Genomic DNA, 19728 nt, shown 5'->3' on the forward strand with positions numbered 1-19728 from the left:
CAGGTAGTATATCTCTAGCAACTGATCCTAATGGAGCAAAGCTATATACAAACAACCATTTTAGCATTCAGCTTCAAACTGATCCTACAGCAAGAGTTTACATCATAAATGTTGGACTCTTTGTGATTAAGCATAGAATTATAGACAAGAGTACCAATGAACATACATAAAGCAATAGCTCCAAGTTGTCCCCTGCTGGTGTTCTGCTTGACTACATGCAGTGTGTACCAAAACCCTCTCCCATCACTCCCGAACCCAAGATGCCATCCTACTCAGTGAATCTTCTGCCTTCAGCCCTTCTGACTATATGCTGCCAGAGTTTAGTGGGGGAAAATATTTAAATGTGAGATATTGGTCCCTTCTAAAGGCAGAGATTTCACCAGTCTGAAAGCCTGAGAAGTGAGTTCCAAGTGTAGGCTTACTGGCTGGTCACATCTGGCATTAGTATGTTTTAGTCCTGAATTCTTAGGGTTAATAGAAGCCTGGCTACTTGAGTATGGGATAAGGAGAGGGGAGAAAAAAACCCAAGGAGAGTGAAGAGGATGAGCCCTTTGTGTGGATTTACTGAAGGGAGGCCTGCCATCAGTGAGGTAACTTGATAGACAGGGCTCACCTTCCCTGGGCTTCCCCTACTCCAAAGGTTAAGGATGATCCCCACACTAGCTTAGTAGCTGACAAGCAATGTAACCCTTCTCCAAAAGGATAAGTTTAGGCTGTGATGCTGCAGTGAGGATCTGGGAAATACATCTCATCAGGGATTCGGGTCTTGGGTGGGCGCTAGGTAAGACTGTCTTGTCTGGTATTATTTACTGTTGAGATGTGGTGTAGGTGACAGAAAAATGCTGCAGGTTCTAGAAAATTCTGGGTGGGTCAATGTAGAAAAAAGAAGAGGAGTTAGTGGAAGATATAGTCTGAGAGGAGAGGATGAGAAGAGGGGCTGCAGAAAGAAGGTTGCTATCCACAGCTGCAACATTATGTGTGTCAGAGATAAATTCACTTGCCATATTTCAAATTAGGTTTGTAAGCACTCCTCCCTCCAACCCCTACACAGCAGTGGTTTAATGGGTCGTCGTCTCAATTTTTAATTGCAATTTTGCAGTATATTGGAGCCTAAAGTCTAGGTTTGACTAGAGGTCATGCTTTGTATGTATGTGTCCATGACTAAAAATTAAGAGAGCTTCTCAAGTCTCCTGATGTGTTGGGAAGGGTGCTGCGGCAGGGACCGCTGTACTCTTTGCCAGATATTCTTAGGTCCTTAATGTCAGAGTGGTTCCTAAGAATTAGGAGATGAAAAAGATGTGGGTGTTGCAGTGAATTTCCCCCAGTCCAAGATACACACACACACACACACACGCATTAACAAGTTCAGTAAAAAGTCCTGCCCATGCCTGGGAAGTCCAGCTAAAAGCAAAGGACAGGCCCCCGCGGTAAAGGCAAGCCATACAGACGCCAGGATCACTGCGGAGACCAGAGCAGTCTGAGCTCGCAGTCCGGCCGTCACTTCCCCGGCCCTCTTGCTTTGCCCTCAGAGCTGTATCTGCAGGCTGCGGAAAGCCAGGGCTCCAGCCCTGCCTCATCAGACACCTTTCCTGAAGCATCCCAAACCCTGTACCCAAAGGCAAACCCCTCGGATCTGGCAGAGCTCAGAAATGCAAAAAATGAAAGGGGGAGGCAAATTTTACTTCAATCCTGAGGACTGAAAAGACACCACACACACACACACACACACACACACACACACACACACACACACACACACACACACACCGCGCTGGTTAATTTCTTTTCCCGGGTTAGAAAAAAGGATTACTTGCCCACAGAGAATTGGAGATGGGGGCAAGAGGTTGGTCCGTGGCTAGGTTCACCTGCTGCTGAGGTGAGAGAGCAGACACAGGAAGGAAGCAGCTGTTCTGAGCAGCAGCTCACAGCTGAGTGGTTAAGGGGACTGCAAAGACCCTCAAGTTCGCCTCTAGCTTTTTTTTTTTTTTTGCATTCGCGTCACTAAAGGGTTAAGCACAGCTAGGCTCCAACCTTCTTCTCCACCCCACCCCCAGTCTCTCTACTCCCCCTCCCCTTATTGTCTCCCCCTCCTCCCCTCGGGTTCGTCGCTAGGAGGTCATCCAGCGCTCTGTCCAGTCGGCTTTCGCAAGCCCCTCTGATTCCCGCCCATCTGGCCCGTGGCTGCTTACGAAGAGGTGTGCGCTCACCGAGGGGCGTGTTCCAGCTCTGGGAGACGCTGAGAGCCCTGGGTTAGACCTCCAAGCTCAGAGCAGAGCCAGCCATGGAGTGGGGCGGGGGAAAGTTTGGCACCCTGCAAGGGGTGGTCGAACTGGAGGGGGCGGGGCTCCCAAGGGTACTTTAGCCCTCCAAGCTCAGGAGCACAGGCTGACCAGACCTGAGGCGGTGTGAGGCCATGGACCGCGGGGCGGCCGCGGCCCAGGGCACTGCCCCGACTCAGGATGGAGAGCTACCCGCGGAATCTTCAGAGCCGCCGCCGTGGCCACCGCCGCAACCGCTGCTGCCGGCTCTTCAACCACTCCACGCGCCTTCCCCCAAGCCAACAACACAGTTATGTCGAGAGCTTACTCCAGAACCCTGTCCAGAGACGACCTCAGAACCAGCCACAGAACCAGACCCAGTACCAGTCCCAGAACCAGATATAGAACCGGCCCCCAAGCAGATCCCAGAACCAGCTACAGAACTAGACACACAGCCGATCTCAGAACCAGCCCCAGAACCGGCCACCGAGCCGGCCACAGAACCAGCCCCAGAACCTGCCTCACAGCCGACCCCGGTACCAGTCACAGAACTGGCCCCAGAGCCGGCCCCAGAACCAGCCACAGAACCAGCCACAGAGTCCTGCCCTGAGCCGGCTCCAGAATCCTGTCCGGAGCCGAGTCCAGCACCTCATCTATTACAGTGTCCTGTGATCACTCCAGAGACGGGTCTAAAGACCTCGGCATCGCCCCGAACACCAGTGCTCTTGTCCAGTACAAAGGTAAGGAAAAGACCCCCTGGGGCAAGTGAGGCCAGTGGCTATCGAGCTCTCTGGACTCTGGGTACCTTTAACACCCCATTTGGCTTCCATCGACTAGCAAAGATGCTCAGAAAGATGCGGGGATGGGGAAGTGAGAAGCGGTTGGAAGGCGGGAAGCAACATGTGGAAGCGAAAGTGAGCTGTTTGGGGCTAGAAACTGGGTGACAGCATAGGGTGGTAATCGGAGCAGTTTTTTTTCCCAAGGGGGTAAGTGACAGTGTGGTGAGTGGCTATATCTTGAAAATGAGACTGAAGATGCTCCCAGGGAGTGCAAGAGACCTAAAGAGGTGTTTGGGGCTGGCCCAGGATACACAGGGATGGGATTGAGTGGAGGCGGTGGGACCCACCTCTTAGCGGTGGTCACTGCCGCAGAGGCCCAAGCTGCGGAGCCACAGCTGTCTTCTTGGCCCCCTCCCTGCTACTGGGGAGGGGATCCTCACCTGGGGCTTAACTAGCAGCCCTCCCGGGAGGTGCTGGACTCCTCTGTTTGCTGCTGGGTGCTGGTACTCCGGGTTGGGGATGAGGGGATGGGCGGTGCCCACGCACACTGCAGGGGAAGGACAGGGTTCCAAGGGGAGGAGGGGGAGAATGCGCGTTTGTTGAAGCCACCATTCATCTGTCTGCAGGATTTCCCAGCAGGTAGGTGCAAACACAGTAATATAGTGTGTTTGATATGGGTCCCTTCACAAGTGGGGCTACTGGCACCTGGTACCAGAGCCACTTGGAATGGTAAAGGAGCCCCAGTTTAGAGACATAAAAATAAGAGTTGCTATTTGAGAGCGTGTAAAGGGGAATCCTCATCTCTTCAGTCTTTAGAGATGCCTTCATAAACCTTTCCCTTAGCTGGAAAACAGAAGTGGAGAATCCTCATCACCACCCAGGGGAGAGGGGGGAAAAAGAAGGTTTTTGATGTTTGCCTTGGACCCCAGAAACCAGTGTCTGCTCTTCAGCCAGAGTCTGCCTTTCTTGCTTTCTCTGTGCTTCCATTACTCTTCTTTTCACCTAAAGTTTGCTCCACCAGGCTGTGAAAATCATGATATTGCATACATACACCTTCATTTAGTTTCTCCTGCAGGAAAAACAAAACAAAACACAGAAACAAACAAATAACATACCATACCAACAATGCCCATTCTTTCTGCTGCTTAGCAGGGCGCAGAAACATGGTTCTGGAATCCTTCTGCTGTGGACTGCACACTTGTAGAATGTAAGAGGAGGAGCACAGGTTGGCATCGCAAAATAAAAATGGAAGCAATGCTGGTTGCTTTCTGAGTTATGAGCAGGAAGGCTTGAGTTTGCAAAATAATTGCAGTAATAAACTACTAGAAAAGAGAAAACCTAAAGTGAAAAGTTTCACAGGGAAAAAAATACAGAGGGTTAAAAATAAATAAAACAGGATTGTAGGAGACTAAGACAATTTTTAAAAATCCAGCAACCCTGCTCTCACCAGGAAGCGGATCTCTCTTCCCTTCCTGCAGTGGTCCTTCCCTGCAGTGATCTCCAGAAGGGAAAGGGCGGGGCACCTAGACCTGGGAGGTCACCCTAACCAGGTGCTTGCTCTTGTCTTTTTGAAAGAGGTTTCATAAAGCTGGTGAGAGGGAAACCAGTAGGGTCCACCTGGCCTGTGGCCATCTTAAGCGAGATTTTGGAAATGTGGCTGAGAAACTGACACCTGGGGACTTAATACCAGGCTGACCAGTGAATGTGTGGCCTCTTTGGCCTCCAAAAGACTGACTGGAGGCAAGAACTCCCAGGATGAGCCCTGTGACAGTGGGAAAGCATCTCTCACCAGCTTGACTGGAAAATGTCTACTGCCACACAAATAAGGAGTATCAAGGTAAAGGGAATCAGGTTAGCTTCCTCTAGTACCCACTAAGATGACTGGCCCACAGGCACTTGGCAGCCCTGGCAAGGGACCCGGACCCCCCAGAGTTTGATTTTGCCCTTGGAAGAGCTGGTCATACCTTCAGTCACTTATTTTGCGACATAAGGTTAAGAACCTTGACTACCCACTAAGGGGGTCATGTGGATGAACCCATCAGTAGCTCTAAAGGATTTTGAAAGATGAAGATTGCTTTCGCCTGAACCTTTCTCCAACGCTCTAGGTGTTGCTATGCAATTGCTCCCTGGTATAGATGGAAACATCTGATCTTCATGGATAGGACCAATATCTGTTGCATCCTCCTCAGGCAAATAGTACTCCACAACCAGCTGACTTGCATCTTAACATTCAAGGCAAACAGGTTGCCATCTTAGCTGGGGTAGCATTGTTCTCAGACATTGCCTCCTTGAGGCAAACTTGGGGGGGGGGAATAAACACACACACACATTCAGAGATCAAAACAAAATACAGCTCTCATCGTATAATAAAATAATAAAATCCTACGTGGCAAGGCACAGTCAGTACCAGTAGCATAAACCAGCCTGATAAGTCAAAGGAGGAAATTAGCAAAACCAAGTGTTTGACTGTGACTGCAGGTTTCTCTCAGATAATTTTGTTGACTGGTAGTGCAGTTAAAAAAAAAAAAATACCCAATATCTTCTAGGTTGTAGTCTGCTCTCTTTGGGGGTTTGAGAACCTGCTGGTTGCAAATCTATGCCAAGAGCCAGGGTAGAAACTGATAAAAGGAGGTTCATGTTTTCTTTCTGAATAGCTATCAGGATAACAGTTTGTGAACTAAACCTGTCTATTTCCTTCCTTTCTAAAATATTTTGATTTCCAGGAAATATTTTGTCTCCCACCTGGTGGCAGCAAGTGTAAGTAAGGATGTGTGAATTGGCTCTTTAACAATGCTCTAACTCTCTAGCAGGGGAGTGGGGCTTACATGACGTGGACCATATTTGTTTCTCTCAGCTATGGTTGAAGACAGTTTATATTTTTATTCATTGGATTTTGACCAGAAATTATAATTGCATCATAGAAGTGGTTGATGACAATCTGAGAATACATTTTTGTGGCATATATTTCTGGGGTATACCCCTCCTAATAACTGCATGGCGATTACCATTATACTCCAAACCATAACAGAACTGTTTCCTGGTAATTTTTTTTTGCACACATTTTCTTGCAAAGTAGCAAGCATTTGTTTATATGATATCTGGTAATTTTTGCCTGAATACATTATCTTGCCTATTTCTGAGCTTCTCAAAGGTAGATACTGTGTCTCCCTCTCACTGCCTAGTACAATTCAGCCCTCTCTATTTTTGCTCAATAAACACTTGCTGAAGCTTGAAACCTATCAAATCCATTTCCAGCAACAATGCAGAGATGGCTGCTGTGAATGAATAAAAATGCACTCTCAATGATTTCAGAGTAAAAAGTAAATGCTTACTTAAATAGCCTAGAATATATAGGCCTTAAGGAAATGCAATCAATCTTTCCATTTTCAGAATGTCTTTTAGAACCATAATTAAGAAGAAAATTGCTAACAATTTAAAAAACTGTTTTGGAAATTGTCCTTATCCTCTGCAGTCTCCACAGCAGCAGATCAAGGATGATGTTGTTGGTTTCAGGGGTGATAATTTTTTTCCCTAAGCAAATAGAATACCTGCAGTGATTGTAGATTTGAATGTTCAACCTGTTGAAGATCAGAGTAAAATTACTTTCATTTCTCTTAGGTTCTTTCCCCAGTCCTTGCCAAGTTTTGATCATACCATTTTATTTATTTGGTATATTCTGGAGCTCCTGAACATTTGCTACAGGATGTTCTAGAAAAGATGAGATATTTGGTCAGTGGTCTTTCATTTCTGTGAGTACAATTCTTAATGTTTATGACTAAAGCTTCTGCAGATCTGTAGCCCAAAAAGAAGGGCTATCAAATCCATTTAATAATGCTTCCAAGGAAAGGGGGGAAATCCATAGAGGCCAGGAAACCATTCAGGGGAATTATAATAAAGATTATATAATTCCTTCTGCTAGTATGGCAATTTACAATTCACAGAATGCTTTCTTCTTCATTATTAACTCTGGTATTCCCCCAAAGAAAGCAGCAGAGTGGGAGAGGGCAAAAATAAAATTTGACACCTAAATAAGATATAACAACTTGTCAATTATGGATTTTAAAAATATTCAACATATGACTTTCTGTGACACATAAGATCTTCATTTGTCTAAAGACAATCTTTAAGTTGACATTCTATCAGTCTTGATTTTTTCCAAAGCAGTGACCGCTGTTCCCTGTCTGATGCTCCCAGAGGGGGCCATCATAAAACAGGAGCTTGAGAAGGAAGAAGAGGCACAAGACCCTGAACATATTACTCCTAAAAAAGACATTTTTGGGGGAAAGAAAATAAATAGAAATTCTGTTTGGGATAGGGTGTCCAGTCTTTAACTGACTGTAATTTCCTCAGTGGAAAAAAATAATTTTAAGTATTAAAAAAAGAAAGAATCCATTCCTAAAGGGAGATGTCCCTATCTTCAGCAAAACAAATAAACCTTATTCTCAAAATAGAAAAATAAATTTGTGAATTAAAAAAAAATAAGAGAAAGGAACAGTGACCCCAGATAATGGAACTTATTCTTCCTCTAAATTATTTTAAGGAAAAAAAAAAAAAGAAACGAAAGAATTTCTAAAGGGAGAAGATCCTCACCAAAGCCTATTAAGGTTATATCCCTCAGAGAAAAATTAAAAATGAAAAGAGCGATCACCTCAAGGTAAATAGTATTTCTAACCTTAAAAAATTCATGAAACTTACAAACTTCATTTGCACCTCACAGCCCAAATGTAATCCCTAACAAAAATTATGGAAGCAAAAGTAAATCTTCCAGGGGACTGAGGTTTCACCAACTTCACCAAAGCTCCCTAATGTTATTTCTTTTCATTATATGAAATTTCTAGGATAGACAAATCCTTAGAGACAGAAAGTAGATTAGTGGTTGTCAGGGGCGGAGGGGAGGAGAGGAGAGGAAGTGTAGGTGATAGCTAAAGGGTACAAGGCTTCATTTGGGGGTAATTAAAATGTTCTGAGATTAGATAGTGGTGATGGTTGCCGAACCTTGTGAATATACTAAAAACTACCTATGTGTACACTTTAAAACGGTGAATTTAATGGTGTGTGTTATATCTCAATTTTAAAAATAAGTAAAAGAAAAAGATCGTTCCTCCTCCCCAGATACACACAAATATTTTGATTTAACAAAAAGAAAGAAATATAAAAGGACAGGCTCCCAGATCTTAAAAAATCTGAAAAAATTTTAAATTTATCTTTATTGTTGGAAGTATTACAGATGTCTCCCTCTTTTTCCCCATGATCCCTTCTAACCCACACCCAGGCCCCACCACGCCCCAGGCCCCCACTTCACTGTTGTCTGTGTCTATGGGTTATGCATCTATGCATGTAAATTCTTGCTTAATCTCTCCCTACCTATCCTTCCACTTCCACTTTCCCTCTTAGATTCCTCAGTCTGTTCCATGCTTCTATGTCATTGGATCAATTTTGTTCATCAGTTTATTTTGTTCTTTAGATTCCACATATACGTGAGATCATGTGATACTTATCTTTCTTTGCCTTGCTTATTTCACTTAGCATAATACTCTCCAGGTCCATCCATGCTGTCCCAAAGGATAAGAGATCCTTCTTCTTTACAGCTGCATAGTATCCCATGGTGTAAATGTCCAAGGGGAAAAAAAGAAATAATAGAAATGAATCATCCCCCAAGGAGAGATGCCCTGTCCTCACCAAAGCACATTAACCTTATTCTTAAAATTCTTAAAATACAATTTTCTTAAGATTTAAAAGGAAATTAATAATGAAAAGGCATGTATATAGGTGGAGGGGATAATATCAATGAAATAAAAAACAAAATCCTCTTAAAGAGGAGAAATGCTCCAGCCTCACAAAGACCCAATAACAATTTTTTGTCAAAATGCAAAAAACAAAAAAAAACAAATGCATTTTAAAAAAAGAATAAAAAATAAAAGGAAATCCTTCTAATGAGAGCTAACCCAAATTCACCCAGACCTGAAAACTTTATTCTTAATATAAGACATTTTAAAATTGGAAGGATAAATAGAGAAGATAGGAAATAAACAGAAACAAAACCAAGAAAGTCTTCTTAAGGAAAGATGTCCCCAGCCTCAACAAAGTCCTTTTTTTTTTTTCCCAAAACAAGCAAATACATTTAGAACTGGGGGGAGAGGGGGCAAAGGAAGAAAATAAATAGGTTATTTTAAAAGAGGAACCTCCTTTTTAGGGAACAAGATTCCCTCAAACTCACCAAAGTCCCTGAACATTTTTCTCCAAACACAAAAGAAAGAGGGTGAGAGAGGGAGAGGGAGGAAGGAAGGGAGGAAGAGAAAGGGAGGAAGAAAAAATGTAAAATAAGGGATAATTTGTAAAAGACTAAAAGGGAGAAATTCTTTTCAAGGAAGGTGTACCAATGCCATATGAAAGATAATGCATATTATTCCTGATGATCAACCCACTCCACCCCTGACCCCCAAAAGAAGAAAAAAATCACAAAATCCCCTTCTAAAGCTTCTCCAAGGGGAGATGCACCCAATCTCACCCAAACCCAGGGACCTTACTTATCCTCCAGCCTTCAGGAATTTCTTCTTTTTTTTTTTTTAAATAAAAGGAAAGAAAAATAAATTATTTTAAAGAAAGATGCTCCCAATCTTATTTACTCCAAATAAATTATTTATGTTTTTAAAAAGAAAATACAAAATAATCCTCCTGAGGAGGGCTCCCTGACCTCATTAAAATCAAAGGCCCTTATAGCTCTTCTCCACAAAGCCTAGTTTTTTAAAAATGGAAATTATCCAAACCTAAAAAGATGTGTTTTCTCAACCCCACCAAAAGCAAGGAACTTTTTTCTCCAGAGATTTTTTTTAAGAAAAATTATCCCATTATAAGAAGAAATGCCTTCAACTTCACTAAAAGCAATAGACCATATTCTTCTCCACACCCAAAGAGGAGGGGAAAGAATTTTAAGTGGGAAAAAATAGAAATCCTAAGGAAAGGCAAGCTGGCCATAAATCTCATCAATACCACTGAAGTTTATTCCCTTAAAGAAATGTTTTAAAGAAAGAGACAAAAGAGAGGAAATCCTGTCTTTTAAGAAAAAGTGCACACTACCCACGGCACTCTAAAGACTAGAAAGTATTATACAAAGAAAAGGTAATATTATTCTAGAATGGTGCCAGTGAACTTTAAATTCAGCACCTGAAGGGTAGTAAAACTTTAATCCCAGGTTGGCTTTCCCCTGTCCCTCAGACCATTCCTGGTTACCTTCCCCATTAGTCAGTCAGTCTGTGAGCTCAAGAAAGGCAAATCCTGCCCATAGCTAAACTCGGGGAAAAATCATACCTCTTTTCCAAACCAAACAGAAATGATTTGGGGATTAGCTGCATCATTCTTCCCCTCTAATACTATAGAAACTCAAGAGTTGAGGATAAACTCTAAAGCAATGACACTCATTAACTTCCAAATTAGACACACAATGCTACCTAGCAGAGAAGGACCCTTAGCCAGTTCAATAATGAGGTTCTTACAATAGTTGTCTAATCATGTGCTCACTTAAATGTGTGTTCTGTAGAATGATAAAGGGCTCAAATTTTACAAGTACATAAAATTTGAAAGTCATATTTATAAGCAGAGAATATGACTAAATGCTTTTCAATTTAAAAAATACATTTACTTATTTTAAAATTAAATTGAGTACCTAATCTATGTCCTATGTGTTTAGCACTGAGAATTCCACAATGGGCAAAATCACATAGATGAGTCATCCTTTAAGCAACACTGGTAAATGAGAAAACCATGACCAAAACAGATATCCAGGGGGTGATCATTTGTTTTCCCAGATGCTTTACTAGATTCTTTCAACATACCTCTTCTTAAATAAAAATTTAATGTAATAATAAAAAAAAAATACATGCTGATTTCAGAGAATATGGAAAAACCAAAAGTATTATTTATTTATTTTTTAATCCTCACTGAAGGATATTTTTTCCATTGCTTTTCAGAGAGAGTAGAAGGGGGGGGAGAGAGAGAGAGAGAGAGAAAGAGAGAGAGAGAGAGATGTGAGAGAGACACATCAACTGGTTGCCTCTTGCACGTGCCTCCACCAGGGCTGGGGATCAAGGCTGCAGTCAAAGTATGTGCCCTTGGCTGGAACTGAACCCAGGACCCTTCAGTCCGAAGGCCAACGCTCTCACCACTAAGCCAGACAGACTAGGGTGGAAAAATCAAAACTTTTAAAAAGTAAATAAAATTATGTAGCACCCCACCACTCAAGAGAGAATTGTCGTTAATATTTTTGATATATTTTCCCATTTATTTTCTCTGAATATATCTATGTATGCTCATAGTATACAACAGGATGATTTTAGGGAATGGGCAATTGTATCTCAGGGTTCCCCCTGCCCCAGTCACCTCCCTCACTTGATTATTAGATCATTTGTATTGTTCTACGATGTTTTTAGGAAAGACTTGTTAAGCTTAGCTTTAAGTTTAATCAGATGCTTGTTTAATCAGATGCTTGTATAATCTGATTGATAAATGTGCTTGAAAGATAACTGTTCAGGGTTCTATTTTCAATATAAAGCAATGAAAGTATACATTTTATGTAGGCACAAGAGTTGTGTCTACAAAAACAAATGCCCCATATACAAATGGCATCCATATTTTTGGACATCCATATTTTATTTATCCAGCTAGCTTTTGTGACTTGGATTTGGAGAAGGAGATCTGGAACAAAATCCACCTTCTTTCCACTTAAATTCACAAAAGGAAAAATCTAAGTTTCTGAGAATCTATTGGGTCTTTTTTATTTATTGAATGAATTTGACATGTGACACTGTGTAAGTTTAAGGTGTACAGCGTGGTACTTTGATATATTTATATATTGCAATATGATTGCTGATGTACTGATATTTACACATTACATAATTATAGTGCAATATTATTGTCTATATTCATTATACTGTGCATTAGATCTCTATGGTTTATTTACTACTCATTAAAAGTTTGTATCCTTAAACACCATTATTCTTATCCTCTCCCTAACCCCTAGTAACCACTATTTTACTCTATTTTTTACAGGTTCAACTTTTTTAGATTTCACATATACATGATATCATACAGTACTTATCTTTCTCTGTCTGACTTATCTCTATTAGGATAATGTGCTAAAGCTCTATTAGGTCACTTTTAACCATATGCAAAAATGTACCAATGGCTTTATCTCTTCAACACAAAGTTACCCTGAAATCATGCTCATCTGTGTACCTACTATCTAGAAAAAAATACGTATGTGTGAGGACATTGCCAACAATTGTGAGGAGACAGAATATTCAACTCATCCAGCTTTTATTAACCAAATGTGGTAGAAAATTGAGAGTTAATAAACTACACAATCCAACCAAGGTTGAATCAGTAATTTAAAAGGCAAGTGTAATGTGATATTGCATAGATCAGAATCTTCAGCTTTGTCTGTAGCACTTAGAGATTTTCATCTTCCAAAGAATTACAAGCATTTGATCTTTAAGCCTCTTGCTTTAAAGAACCTTTAAAAGAAAAACTGGCTTCTGAGGACAGGATTCCTACCTTGTTGACTCCCTGATAGCACAGGGAAAGGCACCTGATACTGTGAGATTCTGAGAGATAAGTGTAATGCTCCCACTCAGGGCTTTACAGAGTTCTGAAACTAGAAGGCAATGGTCATGAGGGCTGACGCTGGCTTATGCCTCCAGGAATAGGAGGGGGATGGAAGCACTGCTTGCGAGCCTAATTAAGATCATTCAGAAACATGGTTGTTCATTCATTTCGATACTGTCTCTATCTTTTCTCTTCTGGGAGTTGCACCTTGAGGCAGGCAATGAAAGATACCTGTTTTCATTTAAAGTGAAATTGTAAATCTCCTTAGATGTGAGTAGAGGCACTTAAAATCCGGAAAGTTTTCATTAACCCCTGGCTCTGTCAATGGAGTCCTCACTCTGCTGAAGCTGGCTCGGGCATCACAGCACTATCCTCTCATCCCCAACTGTAACCTCTAACAGTAATCTCTTAGTCCCATTTTAGAATTACCTTAATAAGTGTCATTGCATTTATTATGTACCTTTAACAATATTTTGTGGTTTGTTTACATCACTGTACATGTACCTTGCGATATAAAAGGAACATTGTGATGCCACTTTATGAAATAGCTAAGCATAAACACAAAGGAAAATAAATGAGGCTACAGAACAAGATTGTTGATTTCAGAAAATTAACTAGTTAGTGCCCTTCTCATTAACCTCAATTAACGTTTATTGTGACAATTTCCCTCCTGCCGTGCTTGAGTAAAAAAATAACTTTTTTCTTACCCAGAATTTGTGTAAGAGACTGTTTTGACTAATTAAAATGGTAATTTTGGCATTTTTGTTGTCTCCTTTGCTTTAATTTACTCATCTTGTTAACAAGATCTCCAGGACATTTTTGGAGGGCTTCACTTTGGTTTTACATAAAAATCAAAGCACCTATTTTGTGGCTCTATTCATGGTTTTCCTAGTACATATATTGCTTTTCAATAGTGAATCTTATTTCTAGAAATTCCTGGAAAAGCCTTACTTTGCCTTTCCATCATCCCTCATCAACACTAAACTTTTTAAAGAGTTCCTTCACCTCTTCTTCTAATTGTGGAAAACAAAGATAGACATTTATAGGAAGTTTCAAAGCTTGTTTTTATTTGAGGGGTGGGGTGTTTGTATCTAGTATTGCATGACATCACTGTAAGGTACACGTAAACATATCTGATAATTAGTCCATTAAGTGTTCAATAATTAAGCAATAGGTGTTTTAAATGTTTTACAATATGATACACTTTTGGAGTATTGCTACATGAGTATTTTAGAGTGTTTTCATGATGTTTGAGGAAATTGGTTGGGGTTTTTAACACAGCATGGGAATTCATTATTATTTTTCCAGTTTAGAATAATAGAATAAAGTTTCCCACTATTCAAAATTCACTATCCAACAAGTTTCCAGGGATGGATTAGATTCAGCTATGAGGAACTGCCTAATAGCAAATTCACTTTGATATAAGAAATTTAGGAGAAAAACAAAGAAGTTATTTGAGATAAATGGGAATGATATGTCCTCCACAAACTTAGAGAAAACAGCAATTAAATTAAGCAGTGACAGTGAAAGATATCAGGTAGATATCAAGGTTGTGCTTGAATTGGGAGGTGAGACCAAAGGCCACAGACAGCAGTGAGGTCCTAGTATATAGAGTTAGGAGGGAAAGGCCACTTTGGTAGAATTACAGAGTACAGATTGAAATATTTTGGTAAATAAAGTAGGTGGGGTAAATCCTATTGAAACTTTGAAGGCAACTGACAAAATTATGTATATCATCTGGAGGGCTGTTAAATAGTAAAATAACATGGCTGAAGTGGAAGGTTGGCTGATGGGGCATATAATTAAAAACTATCTAACTTTCTACTTCTTTGTATGCTGAATTCCAAATTAAATTACTAAAGCTAAAAATGGAAGAAAATAATTATATTATCTAGTGTCCTTTTTCTACTGTTTTGGAGCTGCTTTGACCCACATTCCACTTTTGTAAGAGTCTGGTCTACCTTCTCTATTTCATACCACAAGGTTTTTCTATAGCAAAAGTAAAAAACCATTTCGGGAATCCAGTGAAACCTTTTCTCTTCAGTATTGTAGACCTATATAACGTCCTGAAAAGCACCTTTGGAGATCAACTAGTCCAGTGTTTTTAAAACCTTTTGACAGTAGAATCTTTGAATGTTTTTCTCAATGAAATCTTAAATGAAAGCCCAATATTTAACATAAATACAGAAAGTATGTCATTAGTCCTCTTCTATGCTAAAATGGGCTTCTGATATACCTTCCCAATTGTTTAAGCTAACAGGAAAGTGAGTTTGCACTCCCTGCAAACTGACTTTATTACTGGCTTCTTAGCAAGGATGCTGGTGATGTAGGAACACATTAAATAGTAAAAAGAAGCAAGTCAGGGTTTAAAATTTGGCCTAAAATATTCCAGAAAGTAGATCATACTCTCCAGGAAACTTGTCCATTCTTGAGAGTTCCTCCCTCCCCCCACCTTAGGAATGTGGTACAACTATCCAATAAAATGAGTTGTCATAACATGCACTGTCTCTGCTTGCAGGAACAGTTTTATTATTAGGGATTGTGTTTCTGACCAAGGACACCACACCAAGTAATTATAGATATATCTAAAAATACGTGGTAAAATATCATGTATAAGTGTAAGCCTCTGTAACAATTTAAAACAACAAAATTTTTCCAAGTCCTGTAAAACGGGTATAAATGTACCATACACATTGATTTTGTAAGATTCCCCAGAGTACTATAAAGTGTACATGCAGCACATAAAAGAACCAATTCTACATAAATTAAATATATTGTTATTATTTATTTAACATTTGCACCCTGCCTGCATCCAGAAAAGATATGAAGTATTCTACAAAATTAAATGCACATAAAACAGGACAATTAAGCATAAATAAAAACAGGACAAAACCAAGTCAAAGCAGTGGTGAATGAGACTTTAAATTAATATACACTAGTTATAATAAGCCCTAATTACACATTTAATTAGCAGTATTTTGTTTGCTGCTTTTAGTGGTTGAAGAACTTTGGGTAATGATTTGAATGATTCAGACTTCTTAAAGTTGGTATCTGAGGAAGTCTGAGCCTCAATTTTATGCAATACATCTTCTTGTATCAAGCTTCAGCAACTATAAAATGAAGAACTAAAGGTTGTCAGGATTGTGACATAGGTGTTAGTTAGCTGTCCTAGAAGGCTGCAGGTTTGGGTTATTTTGGGGTGCTTTCATTTTTCTAATATTCTCATGTATGTTTCTGTGAGGCATATAAATATGGAACTTTCTCAAATAAAATATTATTGCAAATAAATTTTACTTCTTAAATAATTCCAAATGGTATGTTATAGCCAGGAGTTCAATAATTTGGACTTTCTAGATTGGGAATTATTTCATGTTGGTTCTAATCATAATTCCACTCACATAGCTGTGCAATATACAAATTGCTCAGTCTTTCTGTGGCTTTGCTTTTGTGTCCCTTAAATGAAGCCAATAATACGCCAGTGACTCAGCTCAGCTCAGCAGTCTCCTTCAGTGAGTTTTAACTGGTTTCTCATCTGGGCTAGTTACCCTTCCTCTGGGCTCCCATAGGACCTTATACAAACCTCTGCTTCTTTTTTTTACCTTTGTTAGTTTAATATTTTTGAGATTAAGAAGCATTTTTACATAAATTACTTCTTTTCTTTTTTTCTCTTTATTTTATTTTTGTCCATCACCATTTATCCCCTATATACCCTCTTCCACTTCCACTCAACCTGCCCTGCAATCATCACACTGTTGTCTGTGCCCATGAGTTTTTTCTCTCTTTTTTCTTTTTGCTCAATCCCTTCACCATCCCAACTCCCCACCACCACCACCAGAGCTGTAGCCTGCTTTCTATCTATGAGTCTATCTTTATTTTGCTTGTTAGTCCAGTTTCTTCATTAAATTCCACATATGAGTGAAGTCATATGGTACTTGTCTTTCTCTGACTGCCTGATTTCATTTAGCTTAATGTTCTCCAGGTCCATCAGGCTGATGCAAAGGGTAAAATTTTCTTCCTTTTTACCACCAAATAGTATTCCATTGTGTAAATGAGCATTAGCTGTTTTATTCACTCATCTACTGATGGACACTTGGACTTCTTCCAAATCTGGGCTATTGTAAATAATGCTGCAGTGAACGTAGGAGTGCATATATTCTTTTGAATTAGTGTTTTAGGCTTCTTCAGATAAATTGTCAGAACCGGAATCACTGGTTCAAAAGGCAGTTCCATTTTTAATTTTTTGAGGAAACTACATACTGTTTTCCATAGTGGCAGCACCAATGTGCATTTCCACCTACAGTACACAAGGGTTCCCTTTTCTCTACATCCTTGTCAACACTTGTTGTTTGTTGATTTATTGATGGTAGCCATTCTGACAGATGGGAGATGTTATCTCATTGTGGTTTTAATTTGCATTTCTCTGATGATTAGTGACGTTGAGCATCTTTTCATATGTCTCTTGGCCATCTGTGTGTCCTCTTTAGAGAAGTGTCTATTAGGTCCTTGCCCATTTTTTAATTGGATTCTGTGTTTTTTTGGTGTTGAGTTGTATAAGTTCTTTATACATTTTGGATATTAAGCCCTTATCAGATATATTGGTGAGTATGTTCTCTCATTCAGTGGATTATCTTTTAATTTTGTTGATGGTTTCCTTTGCTGTGCAAAAACTTTTAGTTTGATTAGTCCCCTTTGCTTATTCTTTATTTTGTTTCCCTTGCTTGAGAAAATATATCAGAAAAAATATTGCTACAAGAAATGTCCGAGATTTTACTGCCTATGTTTTCTTCTAGAATTTTTTATGGTTTTGAATCTAATATTTAAGTCTTTAATCTATTTTGAGTTTATTTCTTGTGTGCGATGTAAGAAGGTGGTTTGGTTTCATTTTTTTGCAGGTATGTGTCCAGTTTTCCCAACACCATTTATTGAATAAATTACCATTAGCCCATGGTATGTTTTTGCCTCTTTTGTCAAATATTAATTGACTATAAGGGGATGGGTTTATTTCTGGGCTCTCTATTCTCTTGCATTGACCTATATGTCTATTTTTATGCTAGTACCATTCTGTTTTGTTTACTATGGCTTTGTAGTATAGTTTGATATCAGGTAGGGTGATTCCTCCAACTTAGTTCTTATTTCTCAAGATCACTATTGATATTCAGGGTCTCTTTTGGTGCCATATAAATTTTTGGAATATTTATTCTAGTTCTGTAAAAAATGCCATTGGCATTTTGATAGGAATTGCATTGAATCTGTATATTGCTTTGGGTAGTATGGACATTTTAATGATGTTAACTCTTCTTATCCATGAACACAGTATATGCTTCCACTAATTTGTATTTTCTTCAGTTTCTTTCTTCAGTGTCTTACAGTTATTCGAGTATAGGTCTTTTACATCCTTGGTTAAACTTATTCTTAGATATTTTATTCTTTTTGAAGTAATTGTGAATGAGATTTTTTTTTTTTTTTTTTTTTTAGTTTCCCTTACTGATAGTTAATTATTGTTTTATAAAAATGCAACTGATTTCTGGATATTTATTTTGTATTCTGATACTTTACTGAATTCATTTATTCATTTAGTAGTTGTTGTTTTTATGTGGAACCATTAGAGTTCTCTATATACAGTATCATGCCATCTGCAAATAGTGACAATTTTACTTCTTCCTTTCCAATTTGGATGCTTTTTATTGTCTCTTCTTGTCTGATTGTTGTGTCAGGACTTTCAGTACTATGTTGAATAAGAGTGGTGAAAGCAGACATCCCTGTCTTGTTTTTGATCTTAAGGGGAACGCTTGTAGTTTTTCCCTGTTAAGTACGATGTCAGTTGTGTGTTTGTCATATATGGCCTTTATTACATTGAGGTTTGTTCCCTCTATTCTTACTTTGCTGACAAACCTCTGCTTCATATTTGTCATATATAAAAAGATTATTAGCTTGCATATCTCATTAGAGCTATAAGGACAAGGCCCTTAAGGTCTAATATACTGTCTGTCACTCAATAAATGGTGGCTGAATAAGAAATTTGATTTAAAACATATATTTTAAAAATAAGAAATATACAATCTCAAAAAAGGAAATACGCAAATTTGCATATGCTCATTTTAGTGTCACTTGTATATGTGCCATGTGATACACAGTGTCACCACTTTCTATCTTTAGGTATGTAAGATAAGTTTTAATATATTCACCTTAAAAAAATAGACTTAGCAATTCAGGTGTATTATCAGTAGGTAGGGCTGTCTCATATCCTCCCAGAGGGCTGTAGTTTTTTCTAACTTGCTTGATGGGACACTATGCATTAGTAGCAGCCCTGTATTGATCATGTGACCTTGAGTTACTAGTCTTCAGTCATAAACATAGTTAATTTTGATAAAAATGAAAATGATGAGTTATCTAATCAGTTCATTAAAGAAAACAAAATACAAATTTATTAAAACACTCAAGCATAGCAACCCTAAAGAATATTATACTTAAGTATAGTATAGAGAGAGCAGGATTAAACACATAACTAGGTATCATTTGGTACCATTTTCACTAATCTTAACTGTTCATCATAATTTAATCTATTTATGGTATCTTTTTCATCTTAATTTGAAAAGCTCCTGGGCTCATTACCTTGGTGGCACTTGAATTTGGAGCTAGATGTCAATATGACTATTCTGAAGTTCACCCTTTCTTGTGAGGACTAAGAAGCAAAAATTAAGCTTTCATATTCCTTTGGCAATCCAAGTTTCATCCAAAATAGCTTCCTACTAATTACAGGAAAGCTTTAACTTGTTTCACCAATGCCTCTAATCAGATCCATACCCTGAGCTTGAAAATGATTTGATCAGGAAAGAGAATATGAAGTCTCAACTTAGACACGGGGAGACTCTAATGGCCATCATGTTTCCAATCAGAAGGAACAACTTTTCTCTTAAATGGGATAGACTTCTACCATTTAGAGAATAGCTATTGGGCAGGATCACCACATAAAGTTGTATAGTGTGTACACTACATGAGGCTTCTATGTCTAATGGTGGGACACCTTTCACATAGCAGATATAGATAGATGATAGATGATGATAGATGATAAATAGATGATAGATGATAGA

General features: G+C 39.1%; 1 protein-coding gene across 1 annotated transcript in view; it reads left to right on the forward strand.

Annotated features, from left to right (window-relative positions):
• Positions 1 to 2413: 2413 nt before the first annotated feature.
• Positions 2414 to 19728, forward strand: part of DGKK (diacylglycerol kinase kappa) — a 131485-nt gene continuing 114170 nt past the window's right edge. Inside the window, exon 1 of the mRNA XM_016218537.2 lies at positions 2414 to 2998. Within this exon, the coding sequence (XP_016074023.2) occupies positions 2414 to 2998 (585 nt within the window). The remainder of the gene's footprint in view (positions 2999 to 19728) is intronic.

Source organism: Miniopterus natalensis, chromosome X (assembly GCF_054644295.1).
Source record: "Miniopterus natalensis isolate mMinNat1 chromosome X, mMinNat1.hap1, whole genome shotgun sequence".
NCBI lineage: Eukaryota > Metazoa > Chordata > Mammalia > Chiroptera > Miniopteridae > Miniopterus > Miniopterus natalensis.